This window comes from Cryptotermes secundus, unplaced genomic scaffold, assembly GCF_002891405.2.
Source record: "Cryptotermes secundus unplaced genomic scaffold, Csec_1.0 scaffold269, whole genome shotgun sequence".
Taxonomy (NCBI): domain Eukaryota; kingdom Metazoa; phylum Arthropoda; class Insecta; order Blattodea; family Kalotermitidae; genus Cryptotermes; species Cryptotermes secundus.
The window spans coordinates 157,248-182,647 of record NW_019738960.1 but is presented as its reverse complement, the minus strand read 5'-3'; the positions used below and the strand labels follow the sequence as shown (position 1 = coordinate 182,647).

Sequence of the window (25,400 nt, the reverse complement as noted above, 5' to 3'; positions counted from 1 at the left end):
AACTCGGCGACTGTTACAGTACAACTGAACTGTGAATAGCCTTCGCTTCTCCCTATGTAGCCTCGATCGGACAATACGGGAAAACGGCCACGTAATAGGCACCCTTGTTGCTAGCCACGCTGTCCGGTTACGTCACCGCTGTTGATTCGCCTTGCATAGTTACCCGGTTACGGGGCTCGGCTATCTTCGGCTCCGCTCGGCTCTCTTCGGCTCCGCTCGTGACGTCACCGCGCAAGGCTGCCAGGATGCGGGGTGATTACTCGCCTATTATGCGAGCGTTACGTTACCGCTGAGGGGTGGGAGGGGAGCTCTGACCCACCCGCCGCGTCACTGCTGGTGTGGGGGGGGGGCTCGGCTTTTCGCGACATGTCACATTAATTTAAAAAATTTTAACAAATTTGTGACTAATTTCAAGATAATTTATGGAACTTTAACCATATTTTTGGCGTAATGTATTTTATATATTTAATTTTAATCCATTTTTTGATGATTTGATGATAATTTAATGATTGATAACAAATTTCTTGACGATTTCAAATTTATATAAGACATTTCAACCAATTTGTGAACGATTTCAATTTAAGTCAATAAATTTTAATCTACTTTTAAAGGATTTAATGAAAACTTAAGGAATTTTAACCAATTTTGAATGATTTCAATTTGATTTAAGGAATTCTAAATAATTTTTTTACATTTACCATATAATTTATAGCATTTCAACCAAATTTTGAGTGATTGACATTCAATTTAAGAAATTTTAATCTACTTTTAAACGATTTGAACTAATTATATAATTTGAACCAAAAATTCTTTCACGATTTGATGTTAATTAATAGAATATTAACCACTCTTAGTGATTTCAAGATAATGAAGGAATATTAATATATTATATGTCTAGTAAAAGTGTAGTCGTCCCCAGTGTAACGTGTTTTGTTCGAATCCTGTCGGTCACGTGTGTAAGTCCAAATCCCACTTCTGACACCAAATGTAACATGTTTCATTTCTGAGGACGGCGTAGAGATTTTAATTGGTTTATTCAACAACCTACAAGTAGCGGCTACAGTTAATTATAACAATGTCGCGGGATTTCACAATTTATAACCCTATTCGCAATATTCAATTCACTCTATTGTCAGTAGTCCACCCGTTTCACAGTACGGGAGCTATATAAGTGTCACTGTATCACACACTCCCAATTATTACTCGGTTACCACGAACTCTCACTGATTATCGCACACGCATCCCTAACTCGTAACTGCTACCTTCAGAACTGTTGATGACACACTAACACACGCTTGCTGCTCAGCCGGCTTTTATTCCGTTTGCTGTTGCCCGTGTCAACAGCGTCGTTGCGTGCCACGTCATAGCGCGGGGGGCTGCGTCACCGCGCGGAGGGTGGTGACGGAGAGCTGACACCCGCCACGTCACTGCTGCGGGGGTTCTCAGATGCGCAACATGTCACAATATTTTAAACGATTACAAATTAATTTTAGGAATTTTAACCGAAAATAGTTGACGATTTCAAATTGATTAGAGAAATTTAATTTTTTTTGCACGATTCCATGCTAATTTAAAAAATTTTGAGAAACTGTTGGCGATTTCGCTTTTATTTAAGTAATTTTATCAATTTTGTGAAAGATTTCAGGTTAATTTAAAGAATTATAACAACTATTNCTCGCCTATTATGCGAGCGTTACGTTACCGCTGAGGGGTGGGAGGGGAGCTCTGACCCACCCGCCGCGTCACTGCTGGTGTGGGGGGGGGGCTCGGCTTTTCGCGACATGTCACATTAATTTAAAAAATTTTAACAAATTTGTGACTAATTTCAAGATAATTTATGGAACTTTAACCATATTTTTGGCGTAATGTATTTTATATATTTAATTTTAATCCATTTTTTGATGATTTGATGATAATTTAATGATTGATAACAAATTTCTTGACGATTTCAAATTTATATAAGACATTTCAACCAATTTGTGAACGATTTCAATTTAAGTCAATAAATTTTAATCTACTTTTAAAGGATTTAATGAAAACTTAAGGAATTTTAACCAATTTTGAATGATTTCAATTTGATTTCTGGAATTCTAAATAATTTTTTTACATTTACCATATAATTTATAGCATTTCAACCAAATTTTGAGTGATTGACATTCAATTTAAGAAATTTTAATCTACTTTTAAACGATTTGAACTAATTATATAATTTGAACCAAAAATTCTTTCACGATTTGATGTTAATTAATAGAATATTAACCACTCTTAGTGATTTCAAGATAATGAAGGAATATTAATATATTATATGTCTAGTAAAAGTGTAGTCGTCCCCAGTGTAACGTGTTTTGTTCGAATCCTGTCGGTCACGTGTGTAAGTCCAAATCCCACTTCTGACACCAAATGTAACATGTTTCATTTCTGAGGACGGCGTAGAGATTTTAATTGGTTTATTCAACAACCTACAAGTAGCGGCTACAGTTAATTATAACAATGTCGCGGGATTTCACAATTTATAACCCTATTCGCAATATTCAATTCACTCTATTGTCAGTAGTCCACCCGTTTCACAGTACGGGAGCTATATAAGTGTCACTGTATCACACACTCCCAATTATTACTCGGTTACCACGAACTCTCACTGATTATCGCACACGCATCCCTAACTCGTAACTGCTACCTTCAGAACTGTTGATGACACACTAACACACGCTTGCTGCTCAGCCGGCTTTTATTCCGTTTGCTGTTGCCCGTGTCAACAGCGTCGTTGCGTGCCACGTCATAGCGCGGGGGGCTGCGTCACCGCGCGGAGGGTGGTGACGGAGAGCTGACACCCGCCACGTCACTGCTGCGGGGGTTCTCAGATGCGCAACATGTCACAATATTTTAAACGATTACAAATTAATTTTAGGAATTTTAACCGAAAATAGTTGACGATTTCAAATTGATTAGAGAAATTTAATTTTTTTTGCACGATTCCATGCTAATTTAAAAAATTTTGAGAAACTGTTGGCGATTTCGCTTTTATTTAAGTAATTTTATCAATTTTGTGAAAGATTTCAGGTTAATTTAAAGAATTATAACAACTATTTTAGGGATTTTAATTTTATTTAAAGAATTTTAATTAATTTTTTAAGATTAGAGAAAAATTAAGGAATATTAACCATATATTCTGGATTTTACTATTATATTTAATTAATTTTAATCTATGTTTTGACGATTCAAAAATATTTGAACGAATATTAACCCATTTTTTGACGATTGCATTTGAATATAAGGATTTTCAACAAATTTGTGAAAGATTTCAATTTAATTTATTTAGACAATATTTTTTTTTTTCAATTTTTCCTTTATTTAAGCGATTTTCAACAATTTCTGAAAGATTTAAAGATAATTTAAGGAATTTCAAACAATTTTTGAACGCTTAGAACCTAATTTATCGAATTATAACCAAAACTTCTCTCACGATTGGAAGTTAATTAATGGAATATTAACCACTCTTTGGACGTTTTCCTGTAAATTTAAGGAATTCTGTCAAACCTTTTGGCCATTTTGCATTTATTTAAGGAATATTAAAAAATTTATTGACGATTTCATGAAAATTTGAAGATGTCTACCCGCTATTTGAAACATATCAAGCTAAATAAAGGAATTTTTACTTATTTTTTATCATTGCAAGCCAATTTAAAGAATTTATATATTTTTTTAAGATTTCAAATTAATTTTAAAAAATTAACAAATTTTTGACTGATTTCAAGTTAACTTATTGAACTTTAATCATATTTTTGGCGATTTGACTTTTATCACATTAATTATTACCCATTTTTTGATTATTTGAAGATAATTTAATAATTGTTATATTTTTAGTGATTTAAAGTTAATAAAAGAATTTTGAAACAATTTGAGGAAAATTTCAATTTAATTCAATAAATTTTAATCTACTTCTGAAGGATATCATGAAAACTTATGAAATTTTAAGGAATTTTTGAAATTTTGGAATTCTAACGAATTTTTTTACGATTTCAATATTATTTTAAGAATATTAACCAAATTTTGAGTGATTTACAATTAATTTAAGCAATTCTAACCTATTTTTGTATTATTACAATTGCAATGTAATTTTAACCAAACATTCTTTGACGATACGATGTAATATTCTGGAATTTAAACCAATTTTTTGTGTTTTCATGCTAATTATAGAATATTAACCAAATTTTGAGCGATTACATCCTAATTTATGGAATTTTAACAAAACTTTTTGACGATTTCAAGTTAATTAATGAAATATAACAATTTCTTGCAAGATTTAATGTCAATTTAAGAAATTTTGACAATATTGTAACGTGTTTCGTTACTAAGGACGCCGTTCGGATTGTTAATTGGTTTATTTGACAACCTACAAGTCTCGCCTGCAATTAATTATCTCACAGTTGCGGGGTTTCACAGTTTATAACTATAATCGCAATAATCTCTTTACACTGTTTGTGGGGTTTCACTATTTATAACCCTATTCGCAAATCAATTCTCTCTGACTTCAGTAGTCTATACGTTTACAATAGGGGAGCTATGTAAGTGTCCCTGTATCACACACTCCCAATTACACAACTACACTCACGTCCGGTTCTTCTTTCCGCGCCGGCTGCTGCCTTGAGAACTAACTCGGAACTGAACTCGGCGATGGCCACATTTCAACTCTCTCGCGCTTTCTGCTCAGCCGGCTTTTATTCCGTAAGCTGTTGCCTGTTGCCTGCGTCAACAGCGTCGTTGCTTGCCATGTAACAGTGTCTGCGTATAGTCTAGCAACGCTGTTACCTCACGCCGTCTTACGTCACCAGCGTTGACTCGCGTTGCATAGCTACCAGGACGCTGGGACTCTGCTAACTTCGACTCCGCTCGGCGCTTCAGCTCCGGGGTTGGTCCACCTAGCGCGATACGTAAAAATATTTTGTCGATTTCACTATTATTTAAGTAATTTTTACAAATATCTAAACGATTTTAAATTACCGTATTTACGCATGTATAGGCCGCCTGCGTGTATAGGCCGCAGCACAATTTTCATACAGAAATTATAGAAAAAATAATTTTCTTGGATTATTATTTCAGGAGTAGAAATTATTCCGAAATTTGGCAACGTTTAACATTCCTAAGTTCGCACCTAGCGAAAATAACGGTACCGCTCGGAACAAAGGCACTGCGGGGGAGAGTTATAACCTTTTCGCCTTTGCTTGACTTGCCTGGTTAGTTCTGAGTGAAACATGCGTCGAGTAAGAGCATGTTTTACGTCTAAATTTAAACTTCAAGTGGTGCGTTACGCACAAGAACACGGAAATCGAGCAGCAGGGAGAAAATTCGACGTTGACGAAAATAATGTGCGAAGATGGATACTAACGAAAGATGCCCTTGAAAAAACGTCACAAAATCGACAATCTTTCCGCGGAAAGAAAGCTAAATTTCCAGAACTTGAAAATAAACTTTTGCGATACGTGCGTAATACACGGGCGGATGGATTTTCAGTGTCTGTGAAAATGATTCAATTTGAAGGCCTCAAAATAGCGGACAGAATGAAAATTTCTCGTAATGAATTTAAGGGAAGTTATGGATGGGGAAGGGGCTTTATGGCCCGACATGATCTTGTAATTCGGCGACGGACGTCAATAGCGCAGCGCCTTCCCGACACATACCAGGAGAAACTGCTTGCATTTCAAAAACATGTCCTGAAATTAAGAAAGACGCACAACTACACCATGGGAGCTACTGGAAATGTTGATGAAACTCCTGTGTTCTTTGAAATGCCGGGTGAAAGTACAGTGAACAAAGCAGGCGAAAAAACAGTGCATGTGAGGCCTGCAGGAGCAGAGAAGCAGCGGTGTACCGTACTGCTTGGTATCACTGCTGATGGAAACAAACTACCACTATTTGTAATCTTCAAGCGCAAAACATTGCTGAAAGAAAAGCTTCCACCGGGAATTTTGGTGAGAGTTAAAGAAAAAGGATGGATAACAGAAGAGCTCTATCTGGATGTGTTGAAATCCGTGTGGTTTCGGCGCCCAGGCGCACTTTTACGTCAGCGGTCAATGTTAGTGGTTGACAGTTTTCGAAGCCATTTAACTGAAAAAGTGAAAGTGAAGATGAGGCAGGAGAAAAGAGATATGGTTGTGATACCAAGGGGGATGACTGGCATGTTACAACCACTTGACGTGTCAATAAACGGTCCTTTCAAGTCTCATTTGCGGCGCTTTTACAGGGACTGGCGATGCGGTTCCACGGAGATGACACCGACTGGACGATTGAAGAAACCTTCATTAAGTCAAATGTGTGAGTGGATTGTGGCTGCATGGAACACCATACCAGAAGGAATGGTTTCCAAAAGTTTTAAAGTCACATCCATTTCCAACGCAATAGACGGGACTGAAGATGACGCTGTATGGCTGACATCACCTGACAGCGAAACTTCGAGCGAGAGCGACATCGACAGTAACGAGTCAAGTGATGAACATTAATATGGTTCAATTACCGTGGACCAACTTCAGAAAGTGTCGCATAATTTATTCATGCGATGCGAAGCATGTTTGCAAGCAGAAGGGGGTCACTTTCAGCATCTGTTATAAAGCACGGTAAGTTTGTGTTATCTTTTTACAGTATTCTTATAAATGTGTGCATGTACAGAAACTGATGTAAGGGTATCAGCGAAACGAATGCACTCTCGCTAGCGGGTAGTTGCACAGTAGTCGCGGAGAATCGTTCCATCCGCTCTACGCTGCTGCCCCGGTTTCCTCGATCTTTGAACATCCTGTATTACTAATTATGAATACAATTTTTTTAAATGAAGTGCGATTTCGAATATTTCGAATATAAGCTGCACCCCAGTTTCCTTCTTGAATTTTTGTCAAAAAATGTGCTGCCTATAAATGCGTAAATACGGTAATTAAAAGTTTCAACCTATTTCCAAACGATTTCCACCAAATTTTTCGAATTATAACAGAAAATTCTTTTACGATTGGAAGTTAATTTATGGAATATTAACCAATTTTGAACGATTTCATATTAATTTAAGAAATTTTGTCAAAAATTTGGCCATTTCAAATTTACTTAAAATGTATTAACAAATTTGTAAATGATTTCAAGATAAATTAATGAACTCTATCCACTATTTGAAGAATTTCATGTTAATTAAATAATTTTTGACTAATTTTTGGTACATTAGAAGTCAATTTAAAAAGTTTATCCAATTTTTTTTAAGATTCAAGTTAATTAAAGAATTTTTACAAATTTATACTAGATTTGAAGTTAATTTACGGAAATTTAACCACATTTTTGGAAATTTCACATTTATCTAATTAATTTTAATCCATTTTTTTATTCTTTGATTATGATTTAAAAATTGTTAACAAATTTTTTGAAGATGTCATATTAATGTAAGGAATTTCAACCAATTTGAGAAGGATTTCAAATTAATTCAATAAATTTTAAGCAAATTTTAAATGATTTCATTGAAAAACTTAAGGAATATTCACAAATTTTGAATGATTTCAATGAAATTTTTGGAATTCTAACCAATTTTTTTAGAATTTCAATATTATTTAATACATTTAAACCCTATTTTGATTGACTTCAAGTAATTTTAACTGTTATGAACTATTTTTAAACGATTTCACTTGAATTTATGTAATTTAACCAAATATTCTTTGACGATTTGAAGTTAATTTATGGAAATATAACCAATTTTTTAGCGATTTCAAGTTGATGAAAATTATTAATAAGTTTTTGAAAGATTACAAGTTAATTTATGGAAATTTATCAAAACTTTTTTGAGGTTTTCAAGCCAATTAATGAAAATTATACCATTTTTTCACAACTTTTTTCTAATTTAAGTAATTTTGAGAAGTATTTGGCGATTTTATTTTTATTTAAGTAATTTTATCAAATTTGTGAACGATGTCATGTAAATTTACAGAATTGTAACCAACATTTGAGCGATTTTAATCTAATTTATAGAGTTTTAAGTATTTGTATTAACATTTCAAGGTAAATTACGGAACTTTAATCATATATTTGGGGATTTTACTTTCATTTAATTAATTTTAACCTATATTTTGCGTTTTTAATATAATTGAAAGAGTATTAACACATTTTTGATGATTTCAACTTAATATAAGGAATTGCAACAAATTTGTGAAAGATTTCAAGTTAATTTAAAAAATTTTAACAATATTTTTGTCGATTTCATATTTATTTAACGAATTTTTAGCAATTTGTGAATGATTTAAAGCTAATTTATGGAATTTGAATTTATTTTTTAAACTATTTCAACCTAATTTATCGAATTGTGACCAAAAATTCTTTTACGACTGGAATTTATTTTATTTAATATTAACCAATTTTTGTACCATTTCATTACAATTTTAGGTATTTTGTCAATGATTTGACCATTTCTCATTTATAAGAGAACATTAACAAATTTCTGAATGCGTTCAAAACAATTGAAATAATTATAATCACTATTTGAAAAATTTCAAACTAATTAAAGCAATTTTAACTAATTTTTTGACCACTAAAAGCCAATTTAAAACGTTTATTCAGTTTTTGTAGATTTCAAGTTATTATTTTAAAAATTTCTTACTGATTTCAAGTTAATTTATGGAACTTTAATCATATTCTTAACGACTTGACTTTCAACAAATTAATTTTAACATATTCTTTGATTATTTGAAGATAATTTAAGGATTGTTAACATATTTCTTGGCGTTTAAAACTTAAATATAAGAAATTTCATCCAATTTCAGAACGAATTCAAATTAATTCAATAAATTGTAATCTAATTTTAAAGGATTTCATGAGAACTTATGTAATTTTAACGAATTTTGAAAAATTTCAAACTAATTTTTGGAATTCTAACAAATTTTTTGATGATTTCAATATTATTTAAAAAATTTTAACAATATTTTGAGTGAATTGCATTTTATTTAAATGATTTTAACCTATTTTTGAACGATTTCAACTAGATCTATATAATTGTAATAAAAAATTCTTTGACGATTCGATGTTATTTTACGGAATTTTAAGCAATTTTTTAGTGTTTTCAAGTTAATTATAGAATATTAACCTATTTTTGAATGATTACATTTTATTTAAGGAATTTTAACCAAAAATTTTTCAAGATATCAAATTAATTAATAAAATATAACAATTTTTTACAGGATTTCATGCAAATTTAAGAAATGTTGACAATATGTTTGTCGATTTTAGATTTATTTTAATAATTTTCACTAATTTCTGAATGATTTCAAATTAATTAAAATTTTCTACCTATTTTTGAACGATTTCAACCTAATTTATCGAATTAGAACCATAAAATATTTTATGATTGGAAGTTAATTTATGGAATATTAAAATTTTTTTAACCATTTCAAAATAATTTAAGGAATTTCGTGAAAGTTTTTAGAGAGTTCTGATTTATTTGAGGAATATTAACAAATTTGTGAATGATTTCAAGATAATTTAACGATTTCTAACCACAATTTGAATGGTTTCAAACTAATCAAAGGAATTTTAACCAATTTTTGAACATTGGAAGTCAATTTAAAGAATTTATTCAATTTTTTAAGATTTCAAATTAATTTAAGAAATTTTAACAAATTTGTGACTGTTTTCAAGCTAATTTGTGGATCTGCAAAATATCTTTAGCCATTTAACTTTTAACTAACTAATTTTAGACCATTTTTGAAGATTTGAAAATAATTTAAGTATTGTTAACACATTTTTTGACGATTTCAAGTTATTATAAGAAATTTAAACAATTTGTGAACCATATCATATTAATTAAACACATTCTAACATACTTTTAAAGGATTTCATGAACACTTAAGTAATTTTAACCAATTTTTTAAAGATTTCAATTTAATTTATGAAATTCTAACCACTTTTTTTAGGATTTCAATATTATTTAAAGCATTTTAAAAGATTTTTCTGTTACTCAAATTTAATTTAAGCAATTTGAATATATTTTTTAACTACTTTAACTAAATTTATGTACCGTATTTACGCATGTATAGGCCGCGTGCGTGTATAGTTCGCAGCACAAATTTCAGACAGAAATTATAGAAAAAATAATTTTCTTGGAATATTATTTCAGGAGTAGAACACCCTGTATTACTAATTATGAATATAATTTTTTTTAATTAAGTTTGATTTCGAATATTTCGAATATAAGCCGCGCCCCAGTTTTCCTCTTGAATTTTTGTCAAGAAATGTGCGGCCTATACATGCGTAAATACGGTAATTTCAACAAAATTCTATAATGTTTTAATGTTAATTTATGGAATATTAACCAATTTTTAGTGATTTCAAGTTAATTAAGTAATATTAATTTATTTTTGAACGATTACAACCTAATTTATGGAATTTTAACAAAAAATTCTTTGACGATTTAATTAGTCAAATTTAAACAATTTTCTGCATGATTTCATGTTATTTTAAGAAATTTTGACAAATTTTCGGCGATTTTAGTTATATTTAAGTAAGTCTATCGAATTTGGAAACGATTTCAGTTTAATCTGAAGAATTTTATTCAACATTTGAGCGATTTTAAGCTAATTTAACGAATTTGAACGTATTGTAACGTGTTGGGTGTATATAACGCGACAACTAACTTTACCCCGTATTTGATATAGGGAATTTTATTTCACATTCGCACTTATAATCATCCAAATTACAGATTCACAATTACTGCTACCTGCAGTATCACAAATACTACACTCCAAATGCCAGAATACAACCGACTGGTTGCTGGCTAACTCGGAACTAACTCGGAACTAGCTCGAGGACTGTTGATAACACACTGGCTCGACTACTACTGAACTCGGCGACTGCTACGGTAAAACTGACGTCGCAGGCAGCGCAGCTCTCTTATATAGGGGCTGTGTGGGCCTGTTACGTGGCAAATCTGTTACCTTACGCCGTCTTACGTCACCGCACGTTGTGCGTTACGTTAACGTGCAGAGGGGAAGGAGGGGAGCGCTGACTCATCCGCCACGTCACTGTGGCCTGAGTTGCCACGTTGCTGCTGGATAGTGAGGGGTTCTCTGTTGCGCAACATGTCACAGTATTTTTCAATGATTTCTAACAAATTTATAGAAATATAACCAATATTCTTTTACGATAGGATGTAATTTATGGAATATTAAAAATATTTGGATGATTTCAATTTAATTTAAGGAATTTTGTAAAAAATTTTATCATTTCACATTTATTTAAGATATATTAACAAATTTGTGAATGATTTCAAGATCATTAACAGATTCTATCGACAATTTGACCAATTTTAGCTAATTAAAGGAATTTTAGCCCATTTCTTAATCATTGCATGCGAATTAAAGAATTTATTCAATTCTTCTTTGGTTTGAAATAAATTTAAAGAATTTTAAAAATTTGTGACGAATGTCAAGGTAATTTATGAAACTTTAACCATGTTTTTGGCGATTTCACTTTCATCAAATTAATTTTTAATATTTTTTGATGATTTGAAGATAACTTAATTAATGTTAACAATTTATTTCGCGATTTCAAGTTAATAGAATGAATTTCAACCAATTTGTGTATGATTTCAAATTAATTAAAAAATTTTATAATGCTTTTAAGCGATTTCATTAAAAATTTAAATAATTTTGCCCAATTTTTTAATGATTTCAATTTATTTTGTCGAATTCTAACCAATATTTTATGATTTCAATATTATATAAAGAATTTCAACCAAATTTTGTTCGATTTAAATTAAATTTAAGCAATTATAACCTAATTTTAAACGATATCAACTAAATTTATATAATTTTAACACAAAATTTCTTTGTCGTTTTGATATTAATTAAGGAATTTTAACAAATTTTTACTTATTTTAAGTTACTTAAAAATATTAACCTACCTTTGAACGACTAAAACATAATTCATGCAATTTTAAACAAAAATTCGTAGACGGTTTCAAGTTAATTAGTGAAATTTAAACAATTTTTGAACGATTTGAAGCTAATTTAAGAAATGTTGACAAAATTTTTGATGATTTCACTTTTACTTAAGTAATTTTATAAAATTTGTGAAGGATATCAAGTCAATTTCTGGAATTGTGTCCAATATTTGAGAAATTTTAAGATAATTAAAGGAATTTTAACGAATTTTTTTACGATTTCATGCTAAATTACATAACTTTAATCAGAGTTTTGTGGATTTCACTTATATTTAATTAACCTTCAATTCATTTCTTGGCCAATTATAAATAATTGAAGGAATATTAACCAATTTTTTGATAAATTCAAGTTAATATAATGAATCTCATCCAATATGTGAAGGATTACAAGTTAATTTAAGATAATTTTTAATAATTTGTCAATTTCACATTTATTTAACGAATTTTCACGAATTTCTGAACGATTTCGAGCTAACTTAAGGATTTTGAACCTATTCTTCAACCATTTCAACCTAATTTATCAAATTGTAACCAAAAATTCTTTTACGATTAGGCGTTATTTTATCGAATATTAACCAATTTTTGGATGATTTCATATTAATTTTAGGAACTGTGTCAAAGATTTTGGCAATTTCCCATTTATTTAAAGAATATTAACAAATTTGTGAATGATTTCATGATAATTTAAAGAATTCTATCCACTATTTGAAAAAATCAAGCAAATTAAAAGAATATTAACCAATTTTTTTAGCCATTGGAAAAAATTTAGAGATATCAATCCATTTTTTACAATTTGAAATAAATTTAAGATATGTAGCCAATTTGTGCCCGATTTCATGTTAATTTATGGAATTTAACCATATTTTTGGAGATTTTACTTTTATGTAATTAATTTTAAGGGATTTTTTATGATTTGAAGATAATTTAATTATTTTAACAAATTTTTTGACGATTTCAATGTAATATAAGGAATTTCAACTAATTTGTGAAAGATTTAAAATTAGTTCAATAAATTTTAATTTACTTTTAAAAGATTTCATGAAAACTTATTAAATGTTAAGGAATTTTGAATGATTTCAATTTAATTTTTGGAATTCTAAACAAAACAATTTTAACCAAATTTTACGTTATTTACTTCTAATTTAAGCAATTTTAACCTAATTTTGAACGATATCAACTAGATTTATTCAATTTTAACCAAAAATTCTTCGAGGATTCAATGTTATTTTATGGACTTTTACCAATTTTGAGTGATTTCAAGTTAATTATAGAATATTAACTTAATTTTGAGCGATTACATCCTAATTTATGGAATTTTAAACAAAAATGTTTGACGATTTCAAATTAATTAATGAATTATAACCATTTTTGCAGGACTTCATACCAATTTAAGAAATTTGACAATAATTTTGTCAATTTCAGTTTTATTTAAGTAATTTTCACAAATTTCTTTACGATTTCAAGTTAATTAAAAATGTCAAATAATTTTTAACAAATTCAACCTAATTTATCCAATTATAACAAAATTCTTTTACGATTGGAAGTTAATTTATGGAATATTATACAATTTATAAGATTTCATACTAATTTAAGAAATTTTGTCAAAATTTTTGGCTATTTCACATTTATTTAAAAAGTATTAACAAATTTGTGAATGATTTCAAGATAATTTAATGAATTCCTTCAACTATTTAAACAATTTCAAGCTAATTGAAAGTATTTTAACCAATGTTTTTAACATTGGAAAGCAATTAAAAAATTATCCAATTTTTTAAGATTTGAAGTTAATTTAAGGTATCTTAATAAAATTTGTGACCGATTTCAAGTTAATTTATGGAACTTTAACCATATTTTTGGCGATTTCACTTTTATCTAATTAATTAGACCGTTCCATGAAGACGTATGGAGAAGTGGAGGCACTCTTTTAAATCTCAGCACTAGGAAAAGGTGAGTAGTAGCTTAGCCTCGGTCTACTTTACCTCAGAGGAAAACACGCAGGGTAGACCCCAGGGCTGGTCTTGATGCGGTGGGAAAGAAATCGATCCTGCTCTTGCCGGATATTGAAACTGTCCAGCCTGTCCGTGGTCACTATACTGATTCAACTGCCCCAGCTTCGGGGAGGAAGGGTGTGGGTTGGATATCAGATTCTCAGAGGTTTCACTATTACAACATTACAGAGAGTTACGTCCCTCTGATTCAGTTGTTTTCGGAGTTATGTAGTTACATAAATGGGCTCAACTTCAGTTTTATTTTACATCTGAGTTCCAAAGCACAGAAAAATGTCCGTTATTAGCATGCAATGCATTTAAGTAAACAATTGTAGAATGAGGAATATTTCACATAATTCCTTATTTATTTGCGTCCTGAACTCAAGAACCAGCGACCAGTCACAGAGTCAGCATGAACATTAAACAAATTGTAAGGAGAATAAAGTAAATAAGGACAATCTGAGTCAGTTAAGGATATTTAAACTGAAACATAAGTTTCTGAAAAGAAAGACAGTTTAACACCGTTTATCGGAATTAATTAGTGACATGTGCGGTTCGGATAATCAAATTAAATTAGTATCCCCGAAGAAACACTTTTATGACAAACTAACTACATGGTGCTGACTCTTTCATGAAAAGCCGCAAGTTGTGTGCAGCTACTCAAGAACTTCCCAACATTTTATGGCACCCGAAGAGGTTCATTACTATGTTCACGAGAGCCCGCCACTGGTCCCTATCCTGAGCCAGATCAAGCCAGTCCATTCCAACCCATCCTATGTCTCTAAGATACGTTTTACTATTATTCACCCACCTTCTTCTTGGTCTGCCTATTGGTGTACTTTCTTCTGGATTTCCCACCAATATCCTATATGCATTCATCATCTTCATTCGTGCTACGTGTCCTGCTCATCTCATGCAATACTATTATAACATTATGTGCACTGTACGATTATAATAACAAAAACTTTTAAAACAGGCGAAATATGAAAAATTAACAAATGTAATTAGAAATTAGAATTTTCAAACATTTTATTTGAGAGTGTCCAACTATGATGTTTGTTTAGCAAAACAGAGGCGACGTGAGGACTGACAATCACCAAGATGAAAAACAGAATTTAGAGTGAATATGTCACTTTTCACTATGCAAGTATACTGATGGAACCCTCTGCAGTCAGGTGGCCCTCAGTGCGTAAGAGTTCTGTTTGGTTGTCAGGCAGAACTGAGTTTACTGAAAAATGCACCTCCTTCCCCGAATCCATACTTGGGCGTGCTAGTTACAAATGTGGTTGCACATTCTTTCAGCATATACGTGGCGGCAGAGACATCATCTTCCTAATATGTGTTCACTTCTTGCATTTATTTTGCATTGCGAATAAAAGTGGGCACCACTTAAAAGCAACCGCGTACGTGCTGAAACAGAACGCCTTGGCGGCGCGGAGGTAGAACTCCATCCTCTCTTATCTGGGCCAGTAGACGGTCAGCTTCACGCAGATGCGCATTATGAAGAAGGCTGTTGAGTCTCGAGGACCGATTTGAACGCTATGGCAAAGAGAAAGTGTTCATTCCTGTGCCAGGAAACGAACATCGGTCATCCAGCCCGTTACGAGTTACTGAGCTATCCCGGCTCCAGATTTCAGTTCCTTGCTTTAACTGTAAACAGGGTGTTGTGTCTGGACCTGCAGACCCGGGTCCTTCTGTACCGAGCTCCGAACACGTATACTGATTGCTGCTGTATTGGCTGGCCTCTTCCTGCCGGAATAATTATTTTGCCGTGGAGTTCTTGACTGATGAAAATCGCTTTAAAGCCCCAGTTTCTCACTGAGGATATAAGTAAACAATATTACCCCAGACTGTAGGATGTAAGGCGTATGAAACAACTGATAAGTATCATACGGAATTAATTTCTTTTATTGCTAGTGGGGTGGGACTAAGTCCCTTTTACTGCGGCCATTTCTGGCCTATTGTACCAGCCCCAGATGACAGGTGACGGTGATTGTGGAGCAATTGGTGGGAAGAAGATTGGCAGGGAAAACCGAAGTACTCGGAGAAAACCTACCCCAGCGCCACTTTGTCCACCACAAATCCCACTTGACCAGACCCGGGATCGAACACTGGCCTTCGCGGTGGGAAGCCAGCGACTAACCGCTTGAGCTATAGTGCGGCCTATACGGAATGAAAGTACAAGCTCCGAGCCATGAGAACATAGATTTTCTAGGATATTCCACCGGTCTTCGTACGCGCGCTCCAAGCATAGTCCACTGGTCACGCGATAGGAGTCTCTCAACCATAGGAGCTGTAGAAAAGGCAAAGTTGTCCCTGTGCTTATCTAATTAAGCACTACTACATGAAGACGTGTAGGGAGTGGATGGATGCAGAGATCCACGTGTTCTTGACCTCGGCACTAGTTGAAGGTGGTCAGCTTCACGCTCCGGGCGCTTTACCTCCGGGGAACGTGGCCCCGGATAGGACGGCCCCAGAACCAGTCTGAACGACATGGAAAAGAGAACATTCTTGATCCTGTCGGAACTAGAACTCCTACCCCTCAGTCGTCCAGCCCGTAGCCGGGCGCTATACCGACTGCACTATCCCGGCTTCTCTAGGAGCGGTAGAAAGATTTATATTCCGTTTAACCAATTGGCCAAATCCACTGCAAACCCCCTAGCCCCATTATAACCGAAACATAAAGAACGTGTCTCGAGCGGTATACGAACCCAGACACTCACAGCAATGTGAACACACAAGCATATATGCAGAACCACGACGGTTAATACGCCCTCCGGGATTTTAAACAGTCCTGACATCTATAGCCGATTTAACGTTGTTAAATAATCAAGAAATTGTGCCTGCGTATGATTTTCGTAACAGAAAAGTGAGGAGTTCTTACAGACGTCAGCGCTTCAAACCGATCGCGCTGAATTGCAGTGCTGAAGTGATAACACACAGTCCTGGGACATGACCAAATGCGCAGACAGGTTCACACATGGGCTGTTTGCGGAGTAAGGAGAAGCAGTGGCCGTGTACTTTAATTGTAAAGTTCTGCGAGAAAGACAGCGCTATACAAACAGAAATATATCACCAAAGGATTAACAATGTTTATCAGAGGAACAAAGTTCATTCATTCGTTAAGTCACATTCTCCTCTGCGGTCTCTGTCAATATTGCACAGAAAGCGGGCTGTCGTAGCGGGAGGTCCTCGCTTCGAATCTCGATCAGGACATCAGCTATCTTCAGTTCCTTCAGGCAGAGGCCTCTGCCTTCCAGATCCTTTCCAATTCATAATTCGGCTACCCTACCATTCTACGCTACGGACTCTTAGCTACTGACAGCGTCGTAAAAGAACCCACAAAAGCAAGCTTTCACAAAGAGGTAGAGGAAGCGCTCGCGAATCCGGTTACAGTTACTCCGGATGTCGGATAGTCCGGATCGAAGTATGAAAAGTGAACCGTGCCGTCTGTTCACACTTGTTACACTTTCCTCTGTAAGAAGAGACCTTGCGATATGTCGATCCTCTCCTCAAGGAGTCCTGTCAACATTACAAGCGCTACGGTTTCAGAAATTATTTGCGAACTGGAAAAGACCACATCGCCTAATCCATAAAATGAAAGAAGGAAATTCTTGTAAGGGGTATACATACCAAATGTAATTAAATCGACAAACAATTTTGTCTGGTGACACGACTGAGAGACGAAAGAACACAAAGAAATTTAAAGACGTTTACCATTGTTAGGAAATATCTTAATCGCAATAAGAACTGCGCTAGCGTCACAGTGCCTGGCGACTAACGACAAAACTATACGAGTCTACAATACACGCATTTGTTCGAACAATATTACGTCAGTTGCTTTATTATTGATGCAATATTCTTCCGAATTCGCCCACTTTCGATGGCCTCATAGACCGGAGTTTTTTCTCGAGTAGTAAAAATGTACACGGCTCAATGACTTCGTATATTCACACACCGGGTGTGTTCCTTCATGACGACAATCGATATCTTGTCCAACGCTGAAGCTGAAGCCCATTTACTGACCTACCTTTCGCAGGCTTAATTGATGACAGTGGATGTCTTGTCCAACGCTGGAGCTGGAGCACATTTCATTCACTCACCTTACGCGTTTCCTCGCTATAACATTTTATACATTGAAACAACAGCTCATAAACACACACACACAAACATTACGCGTCACTTCATATATGCATGTATATATACTCTACATCAGGCATGTCCAACGCGTCGGTCGCGGGACGATTTTTGGTCGATCTCATAGGCCTATAAGAAAACTATACGTGAAAAGCATGTAAATTCACTTGTAATATAATTATATTCAGATTTTGAAGGGAAAATACGTGTCAAAGTAGTCTGTACTTACAATGTATGTTTCTTTTTATTGCTAGTGGGTTGATACTAAGTCCCTTGTACTGCGGCCTCTTCTGGCCTATTGTACCAGCCCCAGATGATAGCTGAGGGTGATTGTGGAGCAATTGGTGGAATGAAGATTGGCAGGGGAAACCGAAGTACTCAGAGAAGACTTTCCCTAGCGCCACTTTGTCCACTACAAATCACACTTGAGCAGACCCAAGATCGAACCCCGCCGCGGTGGGAAGCCAGCAACTAACCGCTTGAGCCAGTGGTTTTCAAAATTTTTACTTCTGAGCCCCCCTGACAAGAGAAAATACTCTCAGGCCCCCGGCCTGTTTTTTATCAAAATAGAAATCATGGTATATTTGACGTTTTATTCAGTTTATTTTGTTTTTTCTACATACTATTTAGCAGTTTTCTTACTCAAAATTAAAGTATCACAATATTAGGCCTACAATAGATATTAGTTTTAACACTTGCAATTAACCAAAATATGTATTGAAATGAAACGATATTTAACTAACAAGTATTTAATTTTTTTTTCTGCAAAGAAATCAAACATTTAAATGTCAAAGTTCAGTGTGATGGATGGGCCTGCTTTTGAGAACAAAGTTTATCAAAACGTGGTGTAATATCAGAAATTGTCACTCTAACTTCTTTAGCAATACTTAGCCCCTGAACGATATTTTGACTTTATAGCTACCAAAGCAGAAAAGCCTGTCTCGCATAAGTAAGTTGTTGCGAAAGGAATCAGTATCTTCAATGCCTTTTGGCTCAAAGTTGGGAATTCCTTGCCACTATGTATCCAGAACTCCAACAAAGACAATTTCTTAAATTTACTTTTTAATGAAGTATTATTAGTGAGATCGATGAGTTGTTCTTGCTCATTTACATTCAGAGATGATGGCCCAGGATCATTTTCGAATGGATTTTTAATCCAATTAAATTTATCAAAATCTTTGCAAAAGTATTTTTCGAAATGAACTTTCAACATTAAGAGATGATCAAGAAGGCAGCTTTTTATGTCCTTTGGAAGCACTGGATTATCAGTGTCTTGTACCGTTGACAACAGAGTAGGGAACATGTCTAGCGTGTCATTTTCCATACTGTTTCTCCAGAGCTCTAATTTTCTCATTAATGCCTTTACTTTGTCATTCCAAGAAAGTACAGTTGCCTCATTCCCTTGAAGTGTTGAGGATATTTAGTTTCTCAAATTCAGCCATGCAGTGGCTCCGGTATGACGTCATGGGCTTCCAGCCCCTTGATCGAAGTTCTTAAACTTATCTCCCACCCCATCCCCATGCGGGACTGGGTCACGTGGTGTTGTCCTATCCCCTCCTTTCTACCCCTGGAAGCCTTGCTTGGAAGTTAATTCGCGTTCGGAGTACAGTTCTGGTTATGGATCCAAAGGGCCTTGCTCGCGGTGCCCAGCCAGCCGGAGTGATTGTCAAATTCCTGTTCGGCTGGGAGTCCAAAATTGGTTTCGGCAAGTAGTGGGCTGGTTCGCGGCCGGCGAGATCGCCCGCGGTCGCCCGTCGTTGGGTTTGTAGTACGGCGGCGACTCGTACCAGTTTAGTTAAATCTGTGTTTATAATTTATATTGTGTATTTGGTTTAGACTCAGCCTGTGGCTCGGCTAGAATGTAGTAGTTATGTTTTCGTACAACCAAGGCAAATTGTTGCGCCCGTAAATATGAGTCATTCTGCCCGAGTTAGATGCCGCTGTGTGCCAGCATGTAAATGTGCAATTAGTTGAGTTGTTCTGTTTAATTTCTTGGGCTCGTGCGCTGTAACGACGATGAATTCTTGTCTTTGGTTATGTGTTAGTTGTGTTTATTGAATTCTGTTATTTGTTATTATATTGATTGCCATCATTTGTAACTAGATTTACCTCGCTGCTAGCTTGGATCGCTTACTCTAACTTAGGGAGGGCGCGAGCACAGCACGAGAGCCGTATGACGGAGCAACGTTTCCCCTTCCGATTGAGGAGGATTAGACGGAGCCGAAAGGTGCCAGAGAGTGGCGATGCTGTGGTAGCAGACCGTAAGGCGGACGTAAGACGGTACAAGTGGTAGCAGAGCGTACAACGGCACAAAATATGTCTGTGAGGTGAGCCATTTTCAATAAAAAAAAATCCTTGTTGCTGAAACTGTCTGCCAGTGAGTGATTTTCCCCATTTAAAAAACAGAACACCTCATGCCTCAGCTTAAACATTCTCTTTGATACCTTTCATCTTGAAAGACAACGAGCATCACTAAAAAACAACAGAGCAGTGTGTTCGGCACCCATTTCCTCACACAGCATTTTAAAAAGTCTAGACTTCAGAGGATGCGGCTGCTGCCGAACTATGAACGCTGTCTCTGGCATACGCGTTTTATAATTGCCGATAAAGAGAATAATTACACAGGTCTGCAAATTTTTTTTTTCAGCTGCATGGAATATTTTTGGTAAACTTTGTGTTTTCTAGGATGCTGAATCCAAAAATAACCTCAATTTCTCCCTATCACGTACGGTTTTTAGGAAAATAATAGGGGTTTACGATAAAAAATCATAACAGCGATGAAAAAATCACTAATTTTATTACACTGAACTAAACATATTTTTTCTCATAATTAAAAAATTCCTTCACGATATATTTAACATTCTGTGTTCAGTCTTTTTGCCTGTGAAACCATTTTCTTCTTCTCTTTGATGCTTCTCCGAAAGCGCTTTCGCTTTCCATTTTCCGTTTCCCGATTGATCATCCATCAGTAGTCAGCTAGCCTATTCGCATTCCATCTTCCTTGGTAGCGTCTTTCGATATCACGGACATCCGGGTGAAATCGTTCACCCTGCTCTTCACTATAGGCTCCCAAGTTTTCGGGAAAATAGTCGACATGGAAGTGTAAGAAATGAACTTTTAAGCTCATCTTGCAACCTTGAGCTTTATATGCAGCCAACAGGTGTTGTACATTGGTTTTGTAGAGAGGGACTTTAGTGTTCCCCTTAAACTTGTGCACTACGTCTTTGAAAGAGTCCCATGCTTCTTTTTCTTTTTCTCCCATTTCCTTCTTTGGAGAAAAACTGAGTGAATTTCTTCTCTCGGTGCCAGTACCACAAGAATGATGTTCCAGGGGAGAGCAAGTTTTTATTTTTTTAGTCTTGATCCTAGCAATTCGGCTGCATCTTTGGACATCACAGGAATGCCAAAACGAAATTGTAACCACTCACTTCCTTGTGCCCTTTTTACGTTGGTCGCCACTCTCTCACCTATCACTTCTTTGGGTTCTTTTTGGTAGTCGGTAGAGTTGAGTTCCTATCCCGGGTCTTAAAAGGGTCTGGCTCGGACAGGGCAGGAAGAACCCTTCACTACAATTACACACACACTCTACAACCGTTGCACTTAATGGTCATTTAATCTCGTTCAGCACACTAAATACAACTGAATTTATTAATACATTTAATTTGGACTTTTCTTATACTGCTCTACGGAAGGGCCGTAGTTGTAAATTTAGTGTCCGACTTGGCCGAAAGTTGTGTCAAGACTTCTCGAGGTGTAATGCCCTCTCTCTGAATCCTGAGGTCCACGAACCCCAGACTCCAAGAGAAATCCACTCCTCCACTTCTACCATTGGCTAAGTTTTCAAACTAGGAGGTTCCCTAAATTTTGAATTCCCAATCATGTTGCTCTGCTATGTGGTTCTGGCAGATGCTGACCTGACGCTACGGTTGACATCCCCTTGATGCATTACGGTCCGGGTGTGAGGCTCCGGCCGTCCCACTTCTAAGTTATCGCTGTCCCAAGTTGTCAGCTCTCATTTTCTCACAGCCTTTCCGACGTTGCTGAAACTGCCAGAATTCTAGGAAATTACCAGATGTTCCTTCCTGTCCACATAGCAAAACTTGAACTATGTCCCTTCCGCGTGTAAGAGCTAGCTATCTGCCGGATCTCTTTGTTTCTAATTTTGTAATCTTAATACAAATTTAATTAATGCACACTAGTCCTCCAGTCAGAATGAACGGTTACAAAATTAGTTTTTCTTACCCTTAAACCACAAACGAAGATCTTCCTCTCACCTTCTGCACACCTTGCGAGGAGCCCAAGGTTTGTCTTGATCCCCAAGTTTCAATTTGAAATAAGCAAAATACACTTTCTTCACAAAATCACTCATGTTACTTTGTTGACTTTTAACTATGTATTCACCACAAATAAAACAAAAGTTGTCCGGAGAAATAACACAAACTCTTTGAGGCATAATACAGAGCTAAAACACAAGCACAGTCACGTTTGAATGCAGGATGTAAACTGAGTGGCTTATATATCAACCAAGATCCTGAACTTATTTAACATGTTGAGACATGATCAAATCTGACAGCAGGCTTGTTTATATTCATTCCTATTGCCCCAAGAACATGTCCAAACATGCTCAACCGAGCTAGTAAGATTCCTCACCTTTCGCTACAAACAAAGTAAACGTGTTGGGACATGATCGCCCGAGCTCCTGACACCGCCAAACCTACCCTACCAACCCATTCCACTGCCCCCCCATCTCACCCATTTTATATTTGTATTATATTTTAGATTCACTCTTATAAATATTATTTTAAAGTAAGAAATAATTATTGGATATGGTTTTTAGAATCAACAATAGGATACCAGATTTCATGTTGAAGAGAAATTTCACGCAAAATTAAACTAAAAATATGAGTTTTGCAAAAAATTGAAGTGATGGATTTTTTTTACTCTTATTTCCGGTTTTAGTGAGTAAAAATCTATAAGCAACAGTAAAAATATCCTACGCAGTTTTTTGGTTGCTGACCTGTATTGTTAGTTATTTTGAAATTCATGATAATTAAAGCCTGTACTCATCAATTTTTTTTCTGTATTTATTTTTACTTTTTGTTATTTTTCTAGTTGATTTAGGGCAGTTTTAATTTTTATCTGTTGAAAGTATGCTGCTCCCCCTTGGGGGTCGCGCCCCACACTTTGAGACCACTGGCTTTAGCTATGGAGCGGCCATTCAATCTATGTTGCTTTGACAACAAATATCATGTGTCGTGTTATTTTTACCAATATTTTTGCTTAAAGCGAGGTATGGCAATAGGAGGGGGGTGGTAGATCACCGGCAGTTTTGACACTAAAAGTCGATCACAACCTGTTTGAAGTTGGACATGCCTGCTCTATGTACTCGTAGAGATTCAGTCACTTGTCCTTCACCATTGAAGTGAAGGATGGACCAAAGCAAATTAAGTTTTGCTTTCTTGAATCTCTGTCCCTCAAATGCTAGTTATCCACAGGCAGAGACCGTTAAAGTTATTTTTATCTCTCTCCCTCTGGCACTGATGTCATTGTCGTGCCGACCGAACCCTGTCAAGTTGTCACCCTGTGCCATAGAAGAAAAAGACACACAAAGAAATACTTTACGGTTTGCGCAGAGCTCCTCTTGCAACGGTCCTCGCTTCGAAGTCTTCGTCGGATAGACGCTGTCATTTCCATGGAACGTTGCAACCGTTGACAACATATCACACCATTACATCAGAAACACTTAGAGTGTAGTTGCGATCACAAACGGCACACGCATATCCCGATCGACGCATGCAATTGCAAGTGTGTGCGACCAGTACAGTTCCTTACAGGCCGTGGCTTAACGGCTGGTATCACTTCACACGCACTGGAACTTACATCTGTTAAACTTCACAAGTGACATGCCACTAATAGTCCCATTATCATGTTGTAAATTTTCACTAATAATTATCATAAACATGCAATTCAATCGCACTGCAAGGAAAGCAAAAGGTTCTTTTAAAAATCTGTAATGGACAATATGGTGTTGTGCCCGGACCCTTTCGGGAATTGATTTTGATATTTTAAATTATTTTATTAATGAAAGAAACATGAAATTATGTTTGAGCTAGAAAGATGAAGTTAACTACGGAAACAGAGGCCGCTCCTGTTTCCTGTGATTTATGATTAATAATTTCCGTTAGTCAGCCGCTCCCCATGATACTGGAAGAATCATGTGGCCGGCAGGAAAGACCATATACGGGCAAGTTGCTAGGGCAGAAGGGAATTTAACAATGGGAATCCACGATTCCCAGCGCGTCCACGAGGACGGAAGCGCGCCCACGTTACCAGACTGTATAAGAACCCTGGAACAAGGAGCGGGGACACGCGAGCTAGAGCTGGACGCTGGTCGCCTAACGCCGTCCGCAGAACGTACTGAGCCTTCAAGGCACGACTCCGCCAGGGTGCGAGGCGCACCGCCGAAATAAAGGAGGATGAAGTCATAGTCACAGTACAACTGTGTCGGGCGGCTGCTACAGTAGAACTGTGACATCCGCCGACTTGTAAAGTAACAGTCAGCCGACTACAAGTTGGAGTATAGCAGCCGTCGCGGGAAGAAGATCCGGACGTGTGTGTGACTGTGTAAGTGGGAGCGTGTGATACTGTGATACCTAGCTCCCCTACTGTCAACGTGTATACTACGGAACACAGAGTGAACTGATTTGGGCATAGGGTTATAAATCGTGAAACCCCGCAACCGTGTAATAATTAATTGTAGCCGTTATTTGTAGGTTGTTAAATAAACCAGTTAACGATCTCTACGGCGTGTTCAGTAACGCAAACACGTTACACTGGTGTCAGAAGTGTTACGTGTTTCGTTACAGAATACGCCGTAGAGATGGTTAATTGGTTTATTTAACAATCTACAACTATCGGCTACACTTAATTATCACAACGTTACGGGTTTCCACAGTTTACAAACCCTACAACAGAATCTCTTAACACAGTCTTCACTTGTCTTCACGTACTAATAACGCGGGAGCTATACAAGTCTCCCTGAATTACACACTTTCACTCGTAACACGCCGCTGGCTAGATTCCAAGATGCTGCCTTGAGAACTGTTGATAACACACTCGGCGACTGTCACAGTAAACTGACTGTGAATAGCCTTCGCTGCTCCTTATGTAGCTTCGATCGGACAATACAGAATCCGGCCACGTAATATGCGCCCTTGTTGCCGGGCGCTGTGTTGCTAGTAACGCTAGCGGAAGTAACCGCTGTTACTACTTGGTGACGTCACCGCTGTTGACTTGCGTTGCCTAGCGACCGCGATATCCCT

General features: G+C 35.8%; 1 protein-coding gene across 1 annotated transcript in view; it reads right to left on the bottom strand.

Moving 5' to 3' along the window:
- The window catches only part of LOC111871427, a 112,451-nt gene extending 88,579 nt beyond the window's left edge, over positions 1-23,872 (bottom strand). The window contains exon 1 of the mRNA XM_023864527.2: positions 23,701-23,872. Coding sequence (XP_023720295.1) covers positions 23,701-23,797 — 97 coding nt within the window. The 5' untranslated portion in view covers positions 23,798-23,872. The remainder of the gene's footprint in view (positions 1-23,700) is intronic.
- Between the last annotated feature and the right edge of the window lie 1,528 nt (positions 23,873-25,400).